The sequence below is a fragment of the Grus americana genome, chromosome 3 (assembly GCF_028858705.1).
Source record: "Grus americana isolate bGruAme1 chromosome 3, bGruAme1.mat, whole genome shotgun sequence".
NCBI classification, from domain to species: Eukaryota; Metazoa; Chordata; class Aves; order Gruiformes; family Gruidae; genus Grus; species Grus americana.
The window spans coordinates 107,411,309-107,431,588 of NC_072854.1; the positions used below are offsets into that span (position 1 = coordinate 107,411,309).

At 44.6% G+C, this 20,280-nt stretch overlaps 1 protein-coding gene across 1 annotated transcript in view; it reads right to left on the reverse strand.

The window, feature by feature from the left end:
* Positions 1 to 1,190: 1,190 nt before the first annotated feature.
* Positions 1,191 to 20,280, reverse strand: part of EHD3 (EH domain containing 3) — a 29,456-nt gene continuing 10,366 nt past the window's right edge. The window contains exons 3-6 of the mRNA XM_054820120.1: positions 17,936 to 18,033; positions 5,560 to 5,972; positions 4,750 to 4,914; positions 1,191 to 3,239 (exon numbers count right to left, since the gene is read on the reverse strand). Of these exons, the coding sequence (XP_054676095.1) occupies positions 2,712 to 3,239; positions 4,750 to 4,914; positions 5,560 to 5,972; positions 17,936 to 18,033 (1,204 nt within the window). The 3' untranslated portion in view covers positions 1,191 to 2,711. The remainder of the gene's footprint in view (positions 3,240 to 4,749; positions 4,915 to 5,559; positions 5,973 to 17,935; positions 18,034 to 20,280) is intronic.

The window sequence follows — 20,280 nt, forward strand, 5'->3', positions numbered from 1 at the left end:
TTTAACAGTAAGCCTTTTTTTGAGGTGGCTGCAGTACACTCGCAGTCAGTGCAATGAAAACTAACCTTCTACACATTTTAACACCGTGCTGGTGCTTTGGTTTGTGAACTCGTACACCCAGTCAAGCACAAAAGGCTTTGTACCCTGAAAGCCATTTGATATCTATCACAATGAATTTTTGGCCTCCCTGAGCACCTTGCTGGTGTATACTGGAACAAGACTAGTAGACCTCGCCTTCTCCTATGCCCTTTAGAGAACCAGCAATCTTCGGCTTTTTAAGAAAGTGTTGAATTTCAGCATGACGTGATTGGCATAAGCAGTGCGCTCTATGAGCGGCCGTCAGAGAATTACACCCGCACAGACGAAGGGTGATTCAGGGTGCTCTGTTCAGCCGCAAACTTGTCCTTTAACCTGCAGTAGGATGGATCCAAATTCCAGAGAAAGGCCTGGACCGTGTTAGCAGATGTGTGTGCTGTAATGACAGTTAAACTGGGGGTTACTGGGTAGTTGAACTGGAGTGCCATACAGTCTGCTGACTTCTAAGTTTGCATTTACTGCCTCTCTGCTCTCCACCCTGTGATTTCCTCTCCCCTCTCTCTCACCCTGTACAAATGCTAAATGGAAACTCTGCCAACCATTACTGCTCACACCCCCTAAGGGCTTCCCCAGTACTTTCCTAACGACTCTCACTGTCTTGGAGTGAGAGTCACTGAATATTTGGGGGATAATGATCTCTGCCCTTTCTTTACATGTTTACTACAATGAAGACGGAAGTAAAATTCGAGCCAGCAAGATTTAAAATTAAGGTTTTTTTGTGTCCTTTCCAGATTCTGACCTATCTGTAGCATTCTCATCTGTGACTGGCAGCAGGAAATGCTTTCAATGTATTCCTTTTCCTAATGAAGTATTTATTTGGTTGTGACCTCTCCCCGATGTTGAACAAGGGGAATGGTGGGTACAATTCCACTTGCTTCAGTGAGTATTGAAGTTGTGATTAGACTGCCAGAAGAGAAAGGAGACGTTGTAGATGTTAACCAGTCAGCACTGAACACCCGAGTCCGGCAGGGCTGATCTGTACGTGCACGTTTGGCAACGTGCTGATTTCCTCATTCTGTTCCATGTGGAAATAAGATTTTTTTTCCCCCTCTTCTGCTGCATTTCATTTGGCTATGTAAAGAAATAGACAGATCTGGCCTTTCTTTTTTAATAATGTTTTAGGACCAGGGTACAAAAAAGGTTAATGCATTAATTAAGACAAGTGATAAATGTACTGCAATAAGCACATCCTACATACACAGAATATATTTCTCTATATAATATGAACACAGAGATATAAAATAAGTTATACTTGTCTTGGTTTTTCATCACAGTAGGAGCTCAGCTTATATAAAGTGACAACAGGAATTGGGACAACACGCTGCTCCAAAGCGACAACAAAAACCAGAAGAGTGCGTGCGTGTATGTGTGTTTGGGACAAACAAAATAGGAAATCGAGGGACTTTGCCAAAATCAGGTCTTGAAAACAAAAATTTCACAGAGCATGAAAGAGGGGAGGAAGGTCTCTTGGCTCAGGGTAGAGGTTCTGGAGGGGATCGAGTGTTACTGTGTGGCGAGGAGGAGGGTGGGTGAAGGCTCTCAACATCTGGGCTATGTTTGTGGGGGCACAGGCAGTAGAGCAAGCTCTGTCCACTGCCCCACTGTGTTGTCTATTCTTATCATGGACCTGATGGTGTGGGGTTCCTTTTGTAAAAATGGGACCTAGGAGCTTCCGCTGTGCACGATGAGAGCAAACAGACCATTTCACAGGAATGATAAACACCACCATTGTTCAAAGAGAAAACGCTATCCACTGGTTGTGAAATGTTCAGTGAGTCTGGGAGTGGTGTTCCTCCCTCCCAACCCACCTGATGTCTGCCTCTAGTGCCCCCTCCTTCTGTTTCCCCTGGGGGTGGTTCTCTTGGCCATGCCTGCAGAACAAATGTCCCCCCCGGGGACTAAATGGGAGGTGGAGGTGATCGGGGAATTCTTAGTGCCTGTCCCACAGCGAACAATGAGTAACTCCAGGTGCCCAGTTCAGAGCTGTTTCAGATTTTATTTATACTTTTTTCTTCAAGGACAGGGAAACACTTGTAAAATTTGCATCTAACAGTGAATCAAGGTTTCTAAAATTCTTAACTCTGGGGTTTAGTATCTAGTATTTTAGTGTGGGCTTATGTTAATTAGGAAGTGCTCTTTAGTTTGGCCAATAGCTTTGAGACCTTGTGGCTTCCTCTTCCCTATCAAGAACTCAGTCTCCTGAGGTTTGTGAGACCCATTAAACAGCAGAAGGTGCAGCCAAAGCTCAGGAGTGACACTGGCAGTTAGCAGATTTCTATTGGTGCCTATTCCGCTCTCAAAAAATGCAGCCCACTTCACGTTTTTCTTTTTTCTTCTGCTCCTGCTTATTAGACTCTCCTAGTCTCAACATCCTTTCTTTACCTTCATATTTACAGACTACACATTAGAAAGCAGGGACATTACACTGGAAGAGTTAATTGCATATTATCATGAAGGAGGATTGGACTTTTTTGTTCTGCTTGGGTTTTTTTCTTCATACAGCAAAATAAGTATAAATCCAAAGGTGATCTCACATCTAAAGGTATAACTTAAGTAAACATGTTTTTCTAGATCTTTTTTTCCCCTCCCTTTCCCTCTCCCCTGTAACCTTCCTTTCACTCTGTTATTTTCCTTTTGGATGGAGGGAGGAGATGGGAAGGGAGCTCATTTGGCAGCTCATGACCCTCCAACTTGACTTTAATGAGATGATTCGCCAAGGCAAACTCCTCATCATCCAGCATGCCATCTTTGTCGATGTCAGCCAGTTTCCATATCTTGCCCAGCACTGTGTTGGGCAGCTTAGACCTTACCATCTCCTTCTTCGCATTGGCACCAGTTATTTTACCATCGACAGGTGACAGTGTGTAGAAGATCTCATCGTACATGGGCTTGTCCCTGGCCACCACCCACTCGGCATCGTCGATCCCTTCACCAGCGCCTTCGCCGTAGCCATGGCCAAATGGACCATGCAAGGTGCCCTCGAAGGCTCCTCCCTTAACCATCTGGGTTGGCCGCTGTGACTCCTCCTGGCGTACGAGCACCATGAGCTGGGCGATGTCATTGGCCAGCATGTCTTCCACGGTCTCCAGCAGCTTGCTCTTCAGAGGCTGGAACTTGCTAAAATCCTGGGCTTGCAACTGATCCTTAAAGTGGGACAACACAGGAAGAGGTGAGCGACATGTGCACGTGTAGTGCAGTCACAGAGCAGAGTGGGATGCCTGTCTGGTGTTTGGCTCAAAACACTGCTACTGCAGAGGATGAGTGGGGAGCTCAGGATTCGCTCCTCTGATTGCCCTGCTCCTCAGCATATGACGGGGTCTCCCTGACTGACCTCGCTCTTACTTAAATCTTCTTTAAGCCCTACAGAAAATGATCTTCCCAGCTTACAAAGGGAAACTGACAGTACAGAGAGGGGATGTAGTTTACTCAAAGCCTCAGATCATGGTCATATGCGAATAAGACAACTCCTTTCCAAGCCATGTAGAAGCGCTCTCCTTGAAGACCAAATTGTTCAAGGCAAACTGGTTGTGCAGCTCTTGCTACATCCTCCAGCCAGTGCTCTGCTGCTTCTCCCCCTCTGGGAAGGAGATACCACCCTGGAAAAAGACTATTTTACTGGTGAACTCCTCCTCGTGCAGGGCATCTTTCAGATGCCATAAAGATAGCATGTCCGTAAAGACGTGAGCGTGTCTTTGCAGCATGACTCGGTTTCTGTAATTTTCACAGCTAAGCAAAGTGCTTTGAGCAGGGCCTGCAGATATCTTTCCTAAAAACTGCAAAATGACCCATAGCTTTATATTTCACCCTTTACTCATTAAATCCCATCTATTCACTCCAACTGGAGTGATACAGTTATTTTAAAACACTTACACATTTTTAACAAGCAGTGAATGGGATCTTCTATTGGATACACTCCATAGATCTCATTCCCATGAACTTATGGAAAATAACAAAAAAGAGCAGATGCTGTGTTTTCCATAGGGAGCTAGTAATGACTTCAACAGCTAGCAACTCAGAACAGGTTTCTGCTTGGACTGAAGCCACGCAGCAATGCAGCAGTGTCCAGCATTGTTTAAATATACAATACAAGGCCCTGATCCAAGGTCCTTTGAAGCCTTTGACTTATGTGAACACTCAGGTCTCCGCTCTACAGAACAGAAAACCTGCTTCTCTGCTTAAAATAGAAAAGGGGCTTTAAGTTTTCACAGCCTCCTTTCTCTCTTTCTAGAAACAAAGAATGAAGACAAAAAAAAAAAAAACCAGCTTTTGAAGAGAGGGGCATATGTAGGCTTTTCCAGATATAGCTTTCCTTTTAATATAAATTAGCAGTACTCTTAGGCCTGAAAAATCTGAAAATGGAACCTAGAATTAAAAATAAAGAAAAATACAAGACATAATTTCCTGTAAAGTGATATTCAGGCAAATATTTGGGAAATGAAGGCAGCTGTAGCTTCATATGAGCTCTATGTGCAAAAAGCGTTCATGCGCAAATACAGCCTGCACATATTTCAAGGCCTGCTTCAACATTACATCAGGGCTCTTCCCATGAGCGACAATAATCAAGGTCTGTGTGGCTTCTCTCATATTCCCTGCAGTTACTCTAACACTCTTCCCTTGGATGTTTGGTGTTCTGGCCAAGATGCCACGGCTTACCTGCATCTTCCTCAGATTAGGGAAATCTCCTGGTGAGATCTGATGCTCCCGTTCAATCCGGGCATAAATCTCTCCCAAGTTGTTAACAAGCTCTTTCTTTTTATTGTCTTTCCCAAACATTGAGGGCATTTCCTTCTTTAGGGAACTGATGATGTAGGCATGGACCTGAAGGGCATTAAATAATATGGAATGAAGAAGACAAGTGTTAAAGAACACATCAGAAAATTCCTCCCAGCAGAGAGTATCTGTGCCAGGAAGTCAACCCCGCCCAGAACAGCAAGCTCAGCTCCTCAGCTTGCCCCTATCTGCTGATTATCATTCCAGTGCTAAGTGCTGGAATTCTGGCAGTGCTCCGATAGCTATTTTTCCACACTCATGGCAGGCCTATTTGCCATTCTTCTGAGTCTCTGCCTCCTCTGTATCCTAAGCCAGGTATCTCTCTTGGCTAAGAAAGTTTAAGGCAAAAGATGTACAGCTTACCAGTTCCCTTGTGCGATTCTGACATAGTGGATTGGTCCTAATTCTCAAGTTGCTACCACGGAGCAACTGCTTTCCACATCCCCTCAAGTGCTACCTGCTTTGATCTGTGGGTATCGTCCTCATTCTGGCCTGACATGGTTGAGCAAAGGAGATGCTTTCTTCCTTGAAGTGCATAGAACTAATATGCTGGGCCTGAGCGAAGTGGGATGGAAAAAGAGTAGGATCCACCAGCTCTGCCAGCCAAACTGGCCAAACCCACTTCCCAAACCCAGTCTGCATACTGCAAACAGCCCAAACTGAATGCTTGGGATCTTCTCTGCCAACACCCACCTTGGCCAGCCGTGCTCGTTTGATGAGATCGTTCAGCTTCCTCAGGGCTGCATTGCGGGGCAGGCTCTGGATATCCCTGAACAGGTCCTGCTCCTCTGCCTCAAACAACTTGCGGTTGTCGGGGATGAGCAATGGATGGGACCAGAAGGAGCCAATGTAAACCCTGATGACCTCAGGAGTGTTGACAATCTTTCCCAGGGACCACATGAGGGCACCGTACACCCGCATCAGCTGTTGAGTCTCTATCTGGTCAGCCTTGTTGAGAACAACTCTCATCTTGTCCTCATGGTTCTTCAGGGCCTTGATGACCTCAGAGAATTCATCAGAGATGTCCAGCTTGTGTGCATCAAAAAGGAGAATGATGCGGTCAACCCGCTCTGCAAACCACTCCAGCACAGCGGCGAAGTCATAACCTGCAAGGGGTGGAGGAAAAGCAGAGATGCACATGCATGGGAGAAACCGGCTTGCTGTACCTGACCCATGCCATCTGAGGGTAAGCTTGCAAAGAGGAAGTTTCCCCAGTAGATCAGGTAGCTTGACAAAGGAAACATGAAACTGTTCCTTTTCCCAAAGAAGGTGGAGAGGAGGCACTGTCCTTCACACTGCAACACCCAAGACGTGCACAATTAAGGATAGCTTCTCCATATTAAGAGATCACCCAAAGAAGTCTTGAACTTATTCTACAGACGCTTCATTCAGATGTGTATCATGGGGAAACTGCTATATTAAACCAGCTACTGTAGAAGTCTTGCATGTGGCAACAAGAGAGGTCTAGTTTCTGAACTACTGGCCATCAGCACAGCCTACAAAGGCTGTAGAAAGCTGGATAATTACAGTATTTGCACCTAGACCGGTTTGAGATGTGTATCTCTACTGCTTAATAACTCTCAGGTCTTGTCTAGTTGTGTGAGACTTTGTCCCATCCAATTCAAAACCCAGGATGCAAATAACCTGCCTTACCTGAGTAATCATCCTGTCAGACCTGCTGCATGTGCACAAAGCAAAATGATTTGTGTTTACTTTGCTCTGTACTTAAAGCTTAGAAGGCAGCATTGCTGTGAACACCAGAGGTGGACTCAAGCTACGAACGCTGGGTTCAAATTTCACGTACTAACATCGACATTTGAACATCCACATGTTCACATTTCACTAAGGATAATGGATGCCCAGTGTTAGACTTCGTCCATCTCTAGGCAACACAGGGCATGATAGTGTGTGTGTGTGGAGTTGTTTTTAAAACAATAACAGCAACAAAATGACCTTCTTTCCTAGCTCTGTGGTGTTTTTTCACCTTCTTTAAAGCCTCACTGACAGACTGGTGCTTCCCCTCTGCTTTGTCAGCTGTCATATATTGTGCAACATTTGAGGTTATCTGTGTTGCCAGAGTGCTGCACTCTGTTAGGAGAGATCAGGACAGAGCACATGCTATTTGCATTCAAATCCTTTAACATACTATTTTAATCTTGGCTTTCATGAATAAATGTATGATAATTCATTTCAATTTAGTTCAGTGCTTTTTCCCCTGCTTTTTTTTTTTCTTTCTGTCCTCTCCAATACCTAGAGGGCAACCAGTGCATCCTAGTCATTAGATCAGAACTACAGAAGGGAGGACTGCTGAGCTCTGATCTTGATTTTTTGCCACCGGCCTTTTCTTGCTTGTGACTAAGCAAATGGGGTGAAATCTTGGCTCTCGAGTCAGGAGCAAAACCTGTGTGAATTTTCTGTTCAGCTGGATAAATTGGTATTAGCTGTTTGCCACTGAGAACTTTTATACAACTGCAAAGTCTTATTACTGGGCAGTGTTTTGCTTTGGTCAGTTATAGGTTGCTCCTTACAAGAAAAGGGTGGGGAGGTGCTCTTGGATGTGGACAGCTTGCCCTGCTGTCTTCCATGGGATCTATAGAAATCATAGATGAAGGAGATAGATGTTTGTCCCACCAGTGGCCCTCTGCTCGCTTAGGGTACCAGCACCTTCCCTAGGCAGCAGCAAGCAATGCTGGGCCCTGGCTCTTTGCTCAGCCCTGTTTGGCACTAAGAACTTCAGAGAATTCAGAATTAGTATTGCCTTTGACAGAGACCTGCTGAGCATTCAACGCATTATATTGATATCTGTAGATCTTGCCAAGTCTGTGTGTCTGACCTCAGTAACAATGACTCAGACCCTCTTACAACTGAAATAAACTTGGTCCTGCCTGCTTTCAGATATTAACAGCCTTTTAACCTTAGATGTTCTCACTGCAGGGAGCTCACCTCCACAGGTCTAACTACATATCTGCTGTAATGCTGCATGTGCTGACTCCTTTCCAAATTGTGTTAGGAGGCACTGGCAGCAGGACAGGGACAATGCTGATACCTCATTTCACTTGGACTGGGTTCAGGCTGTAAGCTGTACCTCTGCAAGTAGATCAATGAATTTACAAATGGGGACTCTCCCCAACCCTCAAACTTTGCGAAACATGGCATGCACACCCACACCTCATGTTCAGTTCTGTCTAGGGTGTGCTGGAAGTCATCTAGCGTGGCAGGATAGTTTATTCTTCATATGCAGAGCTACACAGCTTGCTTTTTCACCATGGAAGCAATGAGTCAGGGTGACTTTGTTTGGAGATGTTTGTGCACTTAATCTTGTCAAATCACATATATGTTCCCAGCTGCTACAGTAACATACAGTGAGTCTCAAATGTCCCTGTGGACTTCATTAAATGTCTAGATTGATTAGCAGACTTTCTTTCCCAGCTTCTTTGCTTGTTTGGAGATACTCTCCTGACAGCTGTCCTGCATATCTCCAGTAAAGAGAGAACAAAGCCCTGGGGAGTTACTCAGTGATGTTTCAGAGCAGTCACAACAGCACGGACTCATCTGCATCCCATACTGGGACAAAAGCCCAGCCCACATGCTCCTCTTGTATGTCCTGCTTGCTTTGGCGCTTAGGGAAAGCAAGAGACGTCTCCTGTTGGTGCCCAGCTAAGCAAGAAACATCTCTCCGTGCAGTTCTAGTAAGTGCTGATCACCCCTGCATTCTCCTGTATGGAGTTACTTGGGCAGGAAAACAAAGGTGTATGTGTATTTTGTTAAGTGACACAACGCTTCAGAGGAAAGGGGAGGAAAATTTGCATGAGTGTTGTTCCTTAATAAGTAGTGTGACACATGGAAAGGTCAGGTAGGACAGGCCTCTGTAACTGTCTGCTTGGAGTCACTGACTGTGATGGTGGTTTCTCAGACAAGTGCCTAGAGAACTGCTACATAGGTGATTCATAGGGTTGACTTTTTAGTTTTGCTTTTAGCATATATAAAAAAAGTAGATTGTTACTAAAGTATTTGGATAGCAGGGTGACAGTGTAACACTAAGCTGTGAATAAAAAAGATGTTTAAAAATAAGGTCTTAAATTCCTATTTTGATGTTTAGTTCAGAGCTTTCATTTTCAGAGGACTCTTCAACAGCATAGAGAACTTGGGACATTTTCCCTAACTCTAGCCAGAGCTGGAGGTCCTCAACACCTGAAAACACATGAAGCTCATTCTGTAACTAAATCTAATTATAGCCTTGCTTGGATTTCCTCCCCCCAACCTCTTTTTTTATTTTGCAGATGCATAGGGCCTGACTCTTTCTTCTGGTAGTTTTTTAGTGTGTGAGCTTAGACCAAGAACTGATCTCGATCTACAGTCAAATTAGGAGTTATCAAAGTGTCCTTTTGCTCATTCTACTACAAACACGTTATGTCTCTTTATGCCCTCTCTTAGTGTTGTAGAGTGTTGCTAAGGCCTCTCACAAAAGCAGCTAGTTACTATCTCTGATCTGGCAGTGTTTCAGTGATGGGCGAAGCTATCCACATAACATAGCACAGTTTTATTGTGAAGTTACAGGACATTTGGGAAGCCATCTGCTTGCTAAAGCTGCATAAATGCAAAACTATTATTACAGGGATGTTCAGGCAGAAATGTAACAGGGACAATTTTTTGTTCAGTAATTCCTGGCTATCTGTGGTTGCACTTGCATTTCTATTGAAAAATATGATGTGTATTTAAACATACTGTAATATCACTGATGCAGCTTCTTTCACAACCTCCAGATAAGGTGAACATGAATAGAAAATGAATCCCAGCCATACAGTACTAGGAGGACAAGATGATCATGAGAATTTTCTTCTAACAGATCCCTTTTTCATGGGACAGATTTTCTTCTGACAGTATGAAAAGGACTCAACAGATTAAACACAAAGCTGACAAGTCAGTAGGACCATCAGTGGATTCAGCCTACAGAGAAAATGATCTTCTCGTAGACAGCCTGCCACCTAGACTCCATAAGGCAGACTGGGTTAATGAATACTTGTCTGTGCACTACTGAATACCTGGTAGCATGCATTTCACTAAGATCTGGCAGGATTATGCAATTACATTTCTGTCAAGTCAGACCAGGCACGATACAATCTTCATGCTGACTGTGGGAAGATGGATGATACCTGACCCAGCATAAAATCTGCCTGCCTGTAACATTTTTAAGCCAATTTAAACCAGTAATGAGCATGCATGTATTGGTGCAGAATTTCTCACCATGTAGCTATGCTAGTGGTTGTTTTTTGTTTGGGTTTTTTGTCTGATAGTAAGCACGCTACTGGATATTCCATCTTGTGGAACTGCGGCCACAGCTCCTGTGGTGATGGAGTTTGGGTGGAATGGAACAGGAATGGTAAGATCAAGAAATGTTGAAAAACCCGAAGCTGCTGCTGCTTTGCACCAGATATGTCACAGTTTGCTGTCACTAGTGCTTTAAATTATGTTGCTGCTGCTGCTTTTAGCAATCCACCTCCTTCATGCTGAATTTCAGTCACTGGGAGATCCCTTCTTGTCCTTCTAAAGCTGGTGTTACCCAGAGATTGAAAATTCACTAGATCACAGCCCTCTATAGGGCAGAATTTTATGGCTGTGTCCCTATTTGTCAACTGACAGACACACAGAGCCAATCTGAGGACAGCATTGGAAGATGGGATAGTTGGCATAGCAAACACTGACTACCTAGAGAGGGAACAGCTCTTGGAGATGAAATGAGTGCCTGTTCCAGGGAGTTAATAACTTGATCTGAATTTTAAATTGAGTAAGAGGGTTTGGAAGTTTAGTCTAACTGGTCACTGTGATGTCCTGCCTGAAAGCCCTTCAAAGTTCAGGGAAGAAGACGATGTCATGGCAAAACAAGAAGGCAGCCCACACTGGAGGGGGAAAATGTGCCAGGAGGGGCAGGTGTTACCTGAGTGTGACAGATGGCTGTAAGCAAAGGAGAAGAAAGGCGACACGATGGTCAGAAGAAGAAAATGACGGGAGGAAGGGAGGGGGAAGTGACACATCCCTCTGAGGACACACAAAGCGAGTGGGAAGCAAGGGTGGGTGGCTGTTGTGAGACCTAGGGAGGGGTGGTGCAGCAGAGAAAAGGAAGAGTATGAGAAATGAAACAGCTGGGACTGGGTTGAAGAACAGTGATTTGGGCAAGTTTCTCTCAAGGTGAGGAGCTGGTGGTGCCAGCAAGGAGAGGACAGAAGGGAAGATGAAAAGCGAGGGATGGGTTTTGGATATATTTTACTGCAGCTCATCCTAAACCATCTTTGTAAAAAGCTGCCATACTCCTCCCTGGACGTGGCTGCCTTCCAAGAGGATGTAAAGAGATTCCTGTAACATATAACTGTGGGTGAGTTGGGAAGTAGACACGAGTCCTTCAGGATGAGAAGATTTCTATGGATGTTACATGTCATAATTTCTAGAGCAGGCCTCAGCTTGTCGATTGCTTCTGCCTTTGCCTATACTCAAAGAAATAATCTGTCCTGGAGCTGGTGATTCACAGCACTAGGAGCTACATCCTCCAGCTAGCCAGTTTTTCCTCCCCCTGAGTACCAAGAACTAATGGAAACATTACATACCTTTTGGAGACTTAAAGGTTTCCAAAGCTGCATTTCTTCCCCCTGAGTACCAAGAACTAACGGAAACATTACATACCTTTTGGAGACTTAAAGGTTTCCAAAGCAAAGGCAAAAAGATTCAATAAAGCACAGCAAATCTGCCTATGTTCTCAGCTAGGAAAGATGGGCTGGTGTCAGACTTCTAATGCTAACATTTATATTAACCAGTACCTGGAGTGGCAGACTCTGGCCTTTTGCTTTCACGTTGTTTACTGCAGGGGTTTCAGGGTTGGGAAGAGGCCCGGAGTCTGACAGGGCTCTTGCTTTATGTCAGTGGAAATTGAGTGAAACCTCACTAGGCATGTTCAAGTCAGGTATTTACTCATCAGGAGTAAAACTCATGAGAGAGTTGTCCAGAGCAAAGTTTCCTTACCACAGCCTGTTTAGCTTCTATGTGCACACAGAAATACTCGTCTCCTCTACCCTTTACACATTTATATATTTGTCATTCATGATAGATGGACTGTTTCCTTGTGCTTGGGCCAATGCTCAAACAGTTCCTAGCCAGATTTAGAGACCTCAGAAGGCATCTGAATAGAGTCGGTGCAGAGCAGCACTGATGCATAGCTGGAAATCCAAGGAAGTTTTTTTACTATAGTGTCCAAACACAAATTGAATTCTTCCAGTACACAGTTTAAATCTAGTGAGAAATCAGGTTTGAAAACCTGGCCTGAAATGGCCATCGGTAAGTGATAGCTGCTATCAGTGACTAGGAAACAGTCCTTCTCCATTGTTATTCAGGATGCTGAAAGAATACATGACGTGCATAAATAATGCAAATTGTGAGATACTGATTAGCATGACTATCGTTCCTTGACGAAACAGATACTTAGGATATTTCTGGAGTGCACAGTAGACAATAAAATGGACAAATCGAACAGTTGATCTAACAAGTCTGATTTTTAGATCAACTGTTTGAAATGAGACAAAAATTAAGAACTTGCTATATGTTGTCAGAAGTTAAAAAAAAACCAAACAACCCAAACACTACAGCCCTTTTTATCTGTGCAACTACTTAATCTCAGTTCTTTTGCGTTATTTTTTTCCTCTTCCAGTTCTGGAAACGTAAAACACAGCAGTATTTCCAAACCAAATCATGAAGACAGCACCTCCCCCCCTCCCCTCACCCTGAACAAAACCATGGTTTGGTCTTCCCAAACCCCAAATATAATCTTGAGTTTTTGTTTGCATCCTGCTTTCAGGTCAGAAGAGTTAGACTTGCGGCTTCAGATATTTCTACAAATAAGAAGGGCCAGAACTGTGCAGATTTTATGCTATTTTTGCATTGCTCTTAGAGGAAGTGCAGAACAGTGTGACTGTAGCAACTGTGCGCGTTTGTGAGACTCTGGTAAAATCAGGCAAGTTGGCAGAGCAGCTACTGCACTGCAGTAATGGAGGTGAACTGGGAACTCAAAACTAACCAGTGCACTTTCACCTTCCCTGGTGGAGTGAAATACAGAATATAAGCAAACATCACCAGCGGGGAGTATTATAGCAAGTATTTGAAATGTCTCCCTTTTAGAGGCTTTCAGGGTGGATGTTTTCAGTTGTGTATCATGCTGTTGCTAGCACACGTGACAAAACTCTTTGGAACAAATATTTTCTTGTTGCCATTGTACCCTAAACAAGGTTGCATGAAGTGGGAGAACATCAATTCCCTTGGTGTTTGCCTTTCCCTTCCAAGCATGGCTATTTGAGACACAGTCTGAGAGCTCTGCACTGCTTAAGACTGTTGTCCATTAGCATTTTTCTTCTCGCTGTCAGGCTGGTGAGTGACTAAACATCCCTGGTGCTGAAGCTGCTGGTCATTGGGAATTCCTCCTTCCCAGGAGAGACAGCCAAAGTTAGTGTGTGGTTTTTGTTCCTTTGCTGTGGGAAGCCCAGGCTGCACTGCAGACAGCAGCATGGAACTGGGTGGAAGGATGGAAAAAGGCTGGAATAGTGTGTACTGGAAAGAAAGCCAACGGGGGAATGATGCTGCCAGTCCTTACCTCCTGGCTAGGGCCTTGTGCTCACCACTAACATGGGAAAGGAAGGAGGCAACATACACAGGGTGAAGATGAAGTTAAGTGTTCAGGATATACCCAGGAAGTACTACCCTGAAACAGGGATCAAATACAACTTGGCCAGTGCATCACTGAACTTGACAGACTTGGATCTGCTTAGTTCAGGGCATGTGTAGGTTGAGATTGACAGTTAGCAGAGTGTGTATGGCTCAGCCCCCCAGGGGTGGCACCGCTACTGAAGCGCAGGAGTTGCTGTTACCAGGTGGCTCAATTAGCACAGCAGACTGCACAAGACAATGAATTATGGGGAAGTCCTAACTCCTGCCCCAGCTCTGCTGTACTGCATGACCTGACCTGTGGTCCTCCCCTTTGTCCTCATTTATTTCAGTACAGTTATTCCTTTCTCATCTTCTCTCCCAGCAGGATGGCCTGGACTCATTATATGACACCAAAACAATGTTTTACAAATGGATAGCATCCATATTATTATCAAATTGTCAAAGCAGCCAAGACTGTGCTTCTTTGGTACAAATACCTTCCCTGTGGGCATCGCTGCAGCCTGCTGCTGCCTCATGCTCAGAAGGACACGGAGCAAGGGACGAGGCAATGCAATGACTAGTTCTTTACATGTGGACATAGATCCATGCCCTAGTATGTGAAAAGGACCAGAAGAGAAATGGCTGTTCTCCAGGCAAGGGATAATACAGAAGCAGTGAAGGGCAGGATGCTTTGGGCCATGACATGCTGGGAACACTTCTCAATAGGCATGTAAATGAAACCTGTATATCCTAGGGGTCCAGCTAGCACACTTGTGACACCACGGGTGCCCACCACGAAGAACTGCATGAGCCACAGGAGCTCAGTAGGACAAATCACTGCAGGCAGCTCCTTCGTTACACTTTCTACCAGAGCCTGAGAGCAGCAGCTGTGTCAGTGCTGGTGATCTCATTGCATGATGAGGGGATGTGGACTTCAGCTATGACAGACTGCATCACCCTCAACTGCTTGACAGGCCTAAACTTGCAGATCTGCTACTGGGGAAACTTCATGGGTTCCTCTGTGGGGGGTAGGTGGCTCTTATGATCATGTAGTGCTGTCGTGGAAGAGAACCAGCACACAGCTCTGTTTCTCAGGATTATACAGCATTCGTTGGAGGAAAGCTTGCTACCCATTTGCAAAGCCCTGCTGCTAGCTACTTGAGGCTGACTGCTGCTAGCACTAGTCTGCCATTGGGGAAGGGACTGTGTTATCTGTCATGTTAGTCTTTCTAACAGCAACAAGGCAGTGAATTTAATTCAGAGTTGAGTTCAGACAAATAAAAAGCTTCAGAACCTGGTCTTGGCCCCTGAATCATTCCTTTAAACTCAGTTTCCTCACTCATGTTCCTTGAAACATGGATGCAATAACAGGAACAACTATTGCCTTGAAATTCAGGGCACAAGGTGGCCCTTGTGGATTGCTCAGTTTTGATACCATGGCATTCTGCTAAACTGGCACTGTATAGATTAGCTAATGCTCTTGACGTCTAATGGGAAAGGAGACAGACTTGGGATGTTCCCAGTGAGAGGAATTTCCTATTTTTAGAAATGCTGCTGGTTCTCATGGGATGGGCAGGCTGGGAAAGCCTGCCACATCTTTTGCATCTTTACTTTTCCCCTCGAATTTATGACAGAAAGCTGCTTTACTATCCACTCCCTTCCCTGACCTTGCATCACAAGTACCCCAGTCTGAGGATCTTAAAACCTATTACTAAAAAACAATGGGGGTAAGAAGAGCTCCCCTGTTCCCAGCAGTTAAGAAACTTCAAAGTGTCTCTTGGGAAACCTCTGTCTTGCTTCATTCCCAAGTGAAATCTGAGCAGGCTGGGAAGGTATTGAAGGGCAGGAGCACTTTGTCTCAGCAGTTTTTAGCACTGTCTTGTTTTCTGCCTAGAAACCACATTATTGCTCTATCTGCCTCCAAAACCAACTTGCTAATGAGGGCAACTGGCTCATAAGCTTAGTGGCACAGGCACCAGCCTCACCACTTTTTTTTTTCCTCTATTCCTCTTCCATAGGACCCAGGAGGTGAGCACTCCCTTTCAAACACCAGCTTCCTTGAGACAAGCTCAAGGCAATGCCTGGCAGCGGCCCTTCCTAAATATAAGCACCTCAGCACTCTTTTGACTCTTTCTGCTCCCTGGGCTGGATCCCCTGCAGACAGAAATTGCTGCAGTTCTGCCAGCTTCAACAAAGCTGTGTTGATCTAAACTAGATGAGGATCTTGTCCTGTAGCTATTGAAAGGCCATGCAACGTGGCCCACATGACCAGTTTCAGGCTGTCCCAGATATAAACGGTGACATTGTTGAGATCCCTGTACATTTAACTGTTGTGATTAGGTCAGTTAACAACCAGGTTGTGACAGCCCCCTTGTCTGGTTGGAGGTGTAGCAGAGCAAATTCCTGGGATGGCAGGATGAGTAGGAGGTGACTGTGCTCCATCTAGAGGTCTCACCTCCTGGCAAAAGGGTGGAGTGACCACATACTGTAGTCAGAGGGCCAGTACACAAGCACTTAATTGCACTACAGGTAGAGAAGTTGGCCAGGAAGAACTTGCCCCACATGCCGAGACAAGCCTCCAGTCCTACAAATAGGTACAGCATGCAAAAGTTTAGGGAATTGGGACTCCCCTTTAGCCTTCTCTGCTTATGAGGAACATTCCCTCAGCTGTTCCCAGATGTTTGGAGAGGCACTATTGGCTCAGGTCAAAGTGCACCAGAGACTTTCCTAACAGTGCACAGCTGTGCAACAGCATGTTCTGGCATTGCTGGCATTTACTAGAGTAGCTGCAGGAATGGGACACCAAGGCCCACTGGGAGGCTGATAGACAAATTTTGCAAAAGGAGGAGCAAGAAGTGCCAGCACATTTTGCAGGAGGATATTTTTAGTACTAGAAATAGCTGGAAAATAGGAAAACTTTGCAGTATATGTCAGGATTTGAATTGGGGAGGAGATTTGGGAAAGGGGTTATGGAAACTTTTTGGGGACTTGAAATGGGTCCATTTTGCCTCACAATTTTTTTTTTTAATAGAACAAAAATATTTCCTCCTAAGCAAGCTTTCTTCACAGTGATAGTTTCACAAAACAGCTTGCTTTCAGTGGCATTTTCTGAGTGAAAAACGTTTACAGCACGTAATACAGATTTTTGTTTATCTCCACTTTCAATGCTGAAGGGAGGAATGCTTGCACAGCATGTTTTTCAACCTTCTGATGAAGGCTTACGCATCTTGCAACCTTTTGTAGACTGCCTGGAAGGAATTTATGATCCCCTAGCAGTGCAGAGACCCTTGCTGAAAAACCTTAATGTGAGTTTTCAACTAGGTCTAGCTGTTTTTTGTAACCTTATTGACACTACTTTAGCTAAGCTCCCTGTGGTAGATGATCCCAGTAAAAAACAAACAAACAAAAAAACCCCCAAAAAACCCTAACCTGGCTCTGTGCAAGGTGGCTGCTCAATTAAAAGAGAAAAGGAAGTTTCCAAGAACAATTTCAATGCAAAGGAATGTTATATAAAAGTGGGAAAGGGATGAGTCATCAGAAATCTTATGGGACAGAACACGGAAATATGGGAAAAGCCTCAGCACTTTGGGTAGAGCTTGTGCTGCTGAAACTTAATTGTGTATTGTTAATAGGTGGTGTGAATGAGAACTGATCTTTTCAAACTGGAATGCTGCAATTACTACTCTTGGCTTTCTTCCAATGAAATGATGCATAGCTACCAGCTTTGTCTAAGGAACGTGCAAGAAATGTGAGCTATGCCACCATTACCTTACAGAGTCAGAAAGCGATCACAAGTGTTAAAGTATCAAGATGTTGCTCGCTTCAGAGGGTCAGCCTGAGACACTCAGAAGGTTACTAAGAGACTGTGTTATTCATCAGATCCATTTAATGTCCCCAGGATTTCCAGATTCCCCACTGCAATGAGGAACCTGGGTGCCAATGGCTCTTAGGCCCAATCCAGTCCTGCATGAGATTTAGGAAGCCTGGACAGTGCAAGAAACCTGCTAGGTCAACTGGAAAGAAACCAGGTTGATTGCCATGGGAGCCTTGCCTATGGCTTATCAATAAGTCACTGAAAGCAAGTGTTTCTGCAAAGCAGATAGGTATTAATTGATTCTTTCTGATGGAAATCTGTTCCACTGGGCAATACTGGACTGTCACACAGGTACTGCTGACCTTGTCAGCAACCTTCCCTGAAAGCATTTAAATTCTCTATAGCAGATTGCAAATTGAGTCCAAAGGGACATAGGTAAAATCATGCTGTACCTCTGAAAGGCTCCTACTAGTATTTCTGTCTATGGCTTGTACAGCTTGAGGTGAAACTCTATATGGAGTCCTTTTGGTTTTCACTACTCTCTTTTGGAAGAGAACTGAACTTGGGACTTACCTCTGCTAATTCTTTGTTTTTCTCCAGAAAGGATTCCTGGTGTATCAATGACGCTGATACTCTCTAACACGGGATTAGGTAGCTGGGCACAAACGAACCTGTGTGAAAATAAATGTGCTTAAAATAAAAGCAAAAGGTATTTATGATGTGCTGAACATCACAGGCAGTATGGGACAAGGCAGGCTCTGATCTCACAAGTCTTCAGTTGGAGCTCTGTTGATTTAAAGAAATGAGAAAGAAGCCAGAACTTTCTCGACTATTCTGCTGCTTCTGGAACGTGGGTCTTAGTCATGACATATGATAGGATTTTTTTATGTGGCCCCTCCCCAGTTGTGAATTATTAATGAAATTGTAGAAATCCAAATGTTTTCATTTGCTGTTTAGATTTTAGCAAGAAGTGGTATTTGGTTGTTTGGTTTTTTTTACTTAAGCATTCCTCTGCAGAGTCCTAAACTCAAGTGAACTGAAATAACCTGGAACGTTGCAGGATTTTTGTTCTCTTTCAAATCTGGTCTTAGACAGACAGAAAGCATGCTATTCTTGCACCATGGAAATCCTAAAGCATAGGCAGCATGAGATCTCAAGAGTCTACCCTTAGTCTATCCTCCTGCCTCCAGGCAGGATCAATCAGATGTTTGTCTAAAGTGCTCTTCCAATCCGTAACAATGCAGCCAACATTTGCTGGGAGTCTACTCCCATTACTTAACTATCCTTACAGCAAAACCTCTTTTTCTTAATGTCTAATCTAAATCTCCCATGCTGCAATGCCCTTCAGCCTCAAACACAGTGGATGTGGAAAACTATTTATTTTTCCCCTCTTGTCACAATGTATACTATTGTCATCCTGTCTCCCCTCAGTCTTTCCTCTAAAGAAAACAGCTTGGTTGTTTGGGTTTTTTTTCTCTCTCTTTCACTTCTCTCTAGCTGCCTTTCCAGTTCATTTCTAAATCCCTGAAGACCCTTGCAACTTTCTTTTGGGTCCTCTCAAACTACTCCATGTATTTCTTCAGGCATGATGCCCCAAGCTGATGTGGTACTCCAGCTGTGACTTTGCCAGCGGTGAACAGAGTGGATGGATTGCTCCTTACCTCTTACATGTGACAGTCCTGTTTATGTATCTCAATAAGATGTTCGCTTACCTAACAGCAGTATGACACTGTTGACTTACATTCATTTGTAATTCACTCCTCCCCGCCCCCTGCAGCTCATTTCTGTGTAATTGCTCTTTAGCTCGTTGTTCCTCATCTTGTATATACGCAAATCACTGCCTAAGAGGAGTAACTTGTTCTTAGAGGGTTGCAGCTCATCTATTTCAGTTGCTGGTAACAGCAAAGGATGGTAAAAGCCTATCCACTTATGTGGCTCCCGGTAGCATTTCACGGATAGCCTTTTTGTGATGGCATTCCAGGCAGCTATAAATATGTGTGTGTATATGTATGTATGCATATTAATAGGGTGGTGTGACATCCAGGCATAAAAAACACATTACTGTGGGAGGAAGCAGAACCACATAAAGGATGGGGGTTGGCACAAGGGCCACTAGATGCAGTCAAGGCAGACAGAGCCCTGCAGCAATCAGGGTGGCTGGTTCTCCTGACGTCCGGGCAGCCATGAACTCCTCCAGGCTATGCTACAACCTCACCCCAATTTTTCTACTTGTATAACTCCAAGACGACTCTGACAAGAGTGAATCCTCATGGGTTAGATGAGTGCCTCTTATCTCCTAAGCTGTCGGCTATTTCAGACTGTGTATTACAGCCTCTCTCCCACATCCACAGCTTGGCAGATGGCAACAGGGAGCATTTCTGAATGTGTAACACCTCATGTAGAAGCAGGGGGCTGGCTTGATTCTCCTGTTGAGTGACAGGTACAGCAGCAGAGAACAAAAGGCTCAGGAGGTCATGCTATTCCCCTGTACTGCCAGCCCAGGTTTGTTATACACTGTTACAGCCCTGAGCATTCCTTGTGGTCTCATATTAAATGGTTCAGGCAAGGGGATTTTCCACCAGTTTCTCCAGGGAAACTACTCCACAGGAGATTTCAGATATAAGGTCAGAGGCCAGCATGAGTGAGTGCATTCTGGCTCTGTTGGCAAGGTAGTTAACGCTGCTGCCTTCCTGCTGTCCTAGCAGAGCTGCAGGACCTCAGGGAGCATGACCTAGTTCTGCCTGGGGCCACATGAAGGGAAGAACGTGGTGCCAAACTAGACTTTCACTACTACCTCTACAGGCAGAGCATGAGGGGTGAAGGAGGAACCTGTTATCCATGTTGACGACACAAAGTTGGGACTGATTCCACCTTAAGCTTCCCAAGACAGACTTCGGGGGTGGGAAGAATCTTGCAAC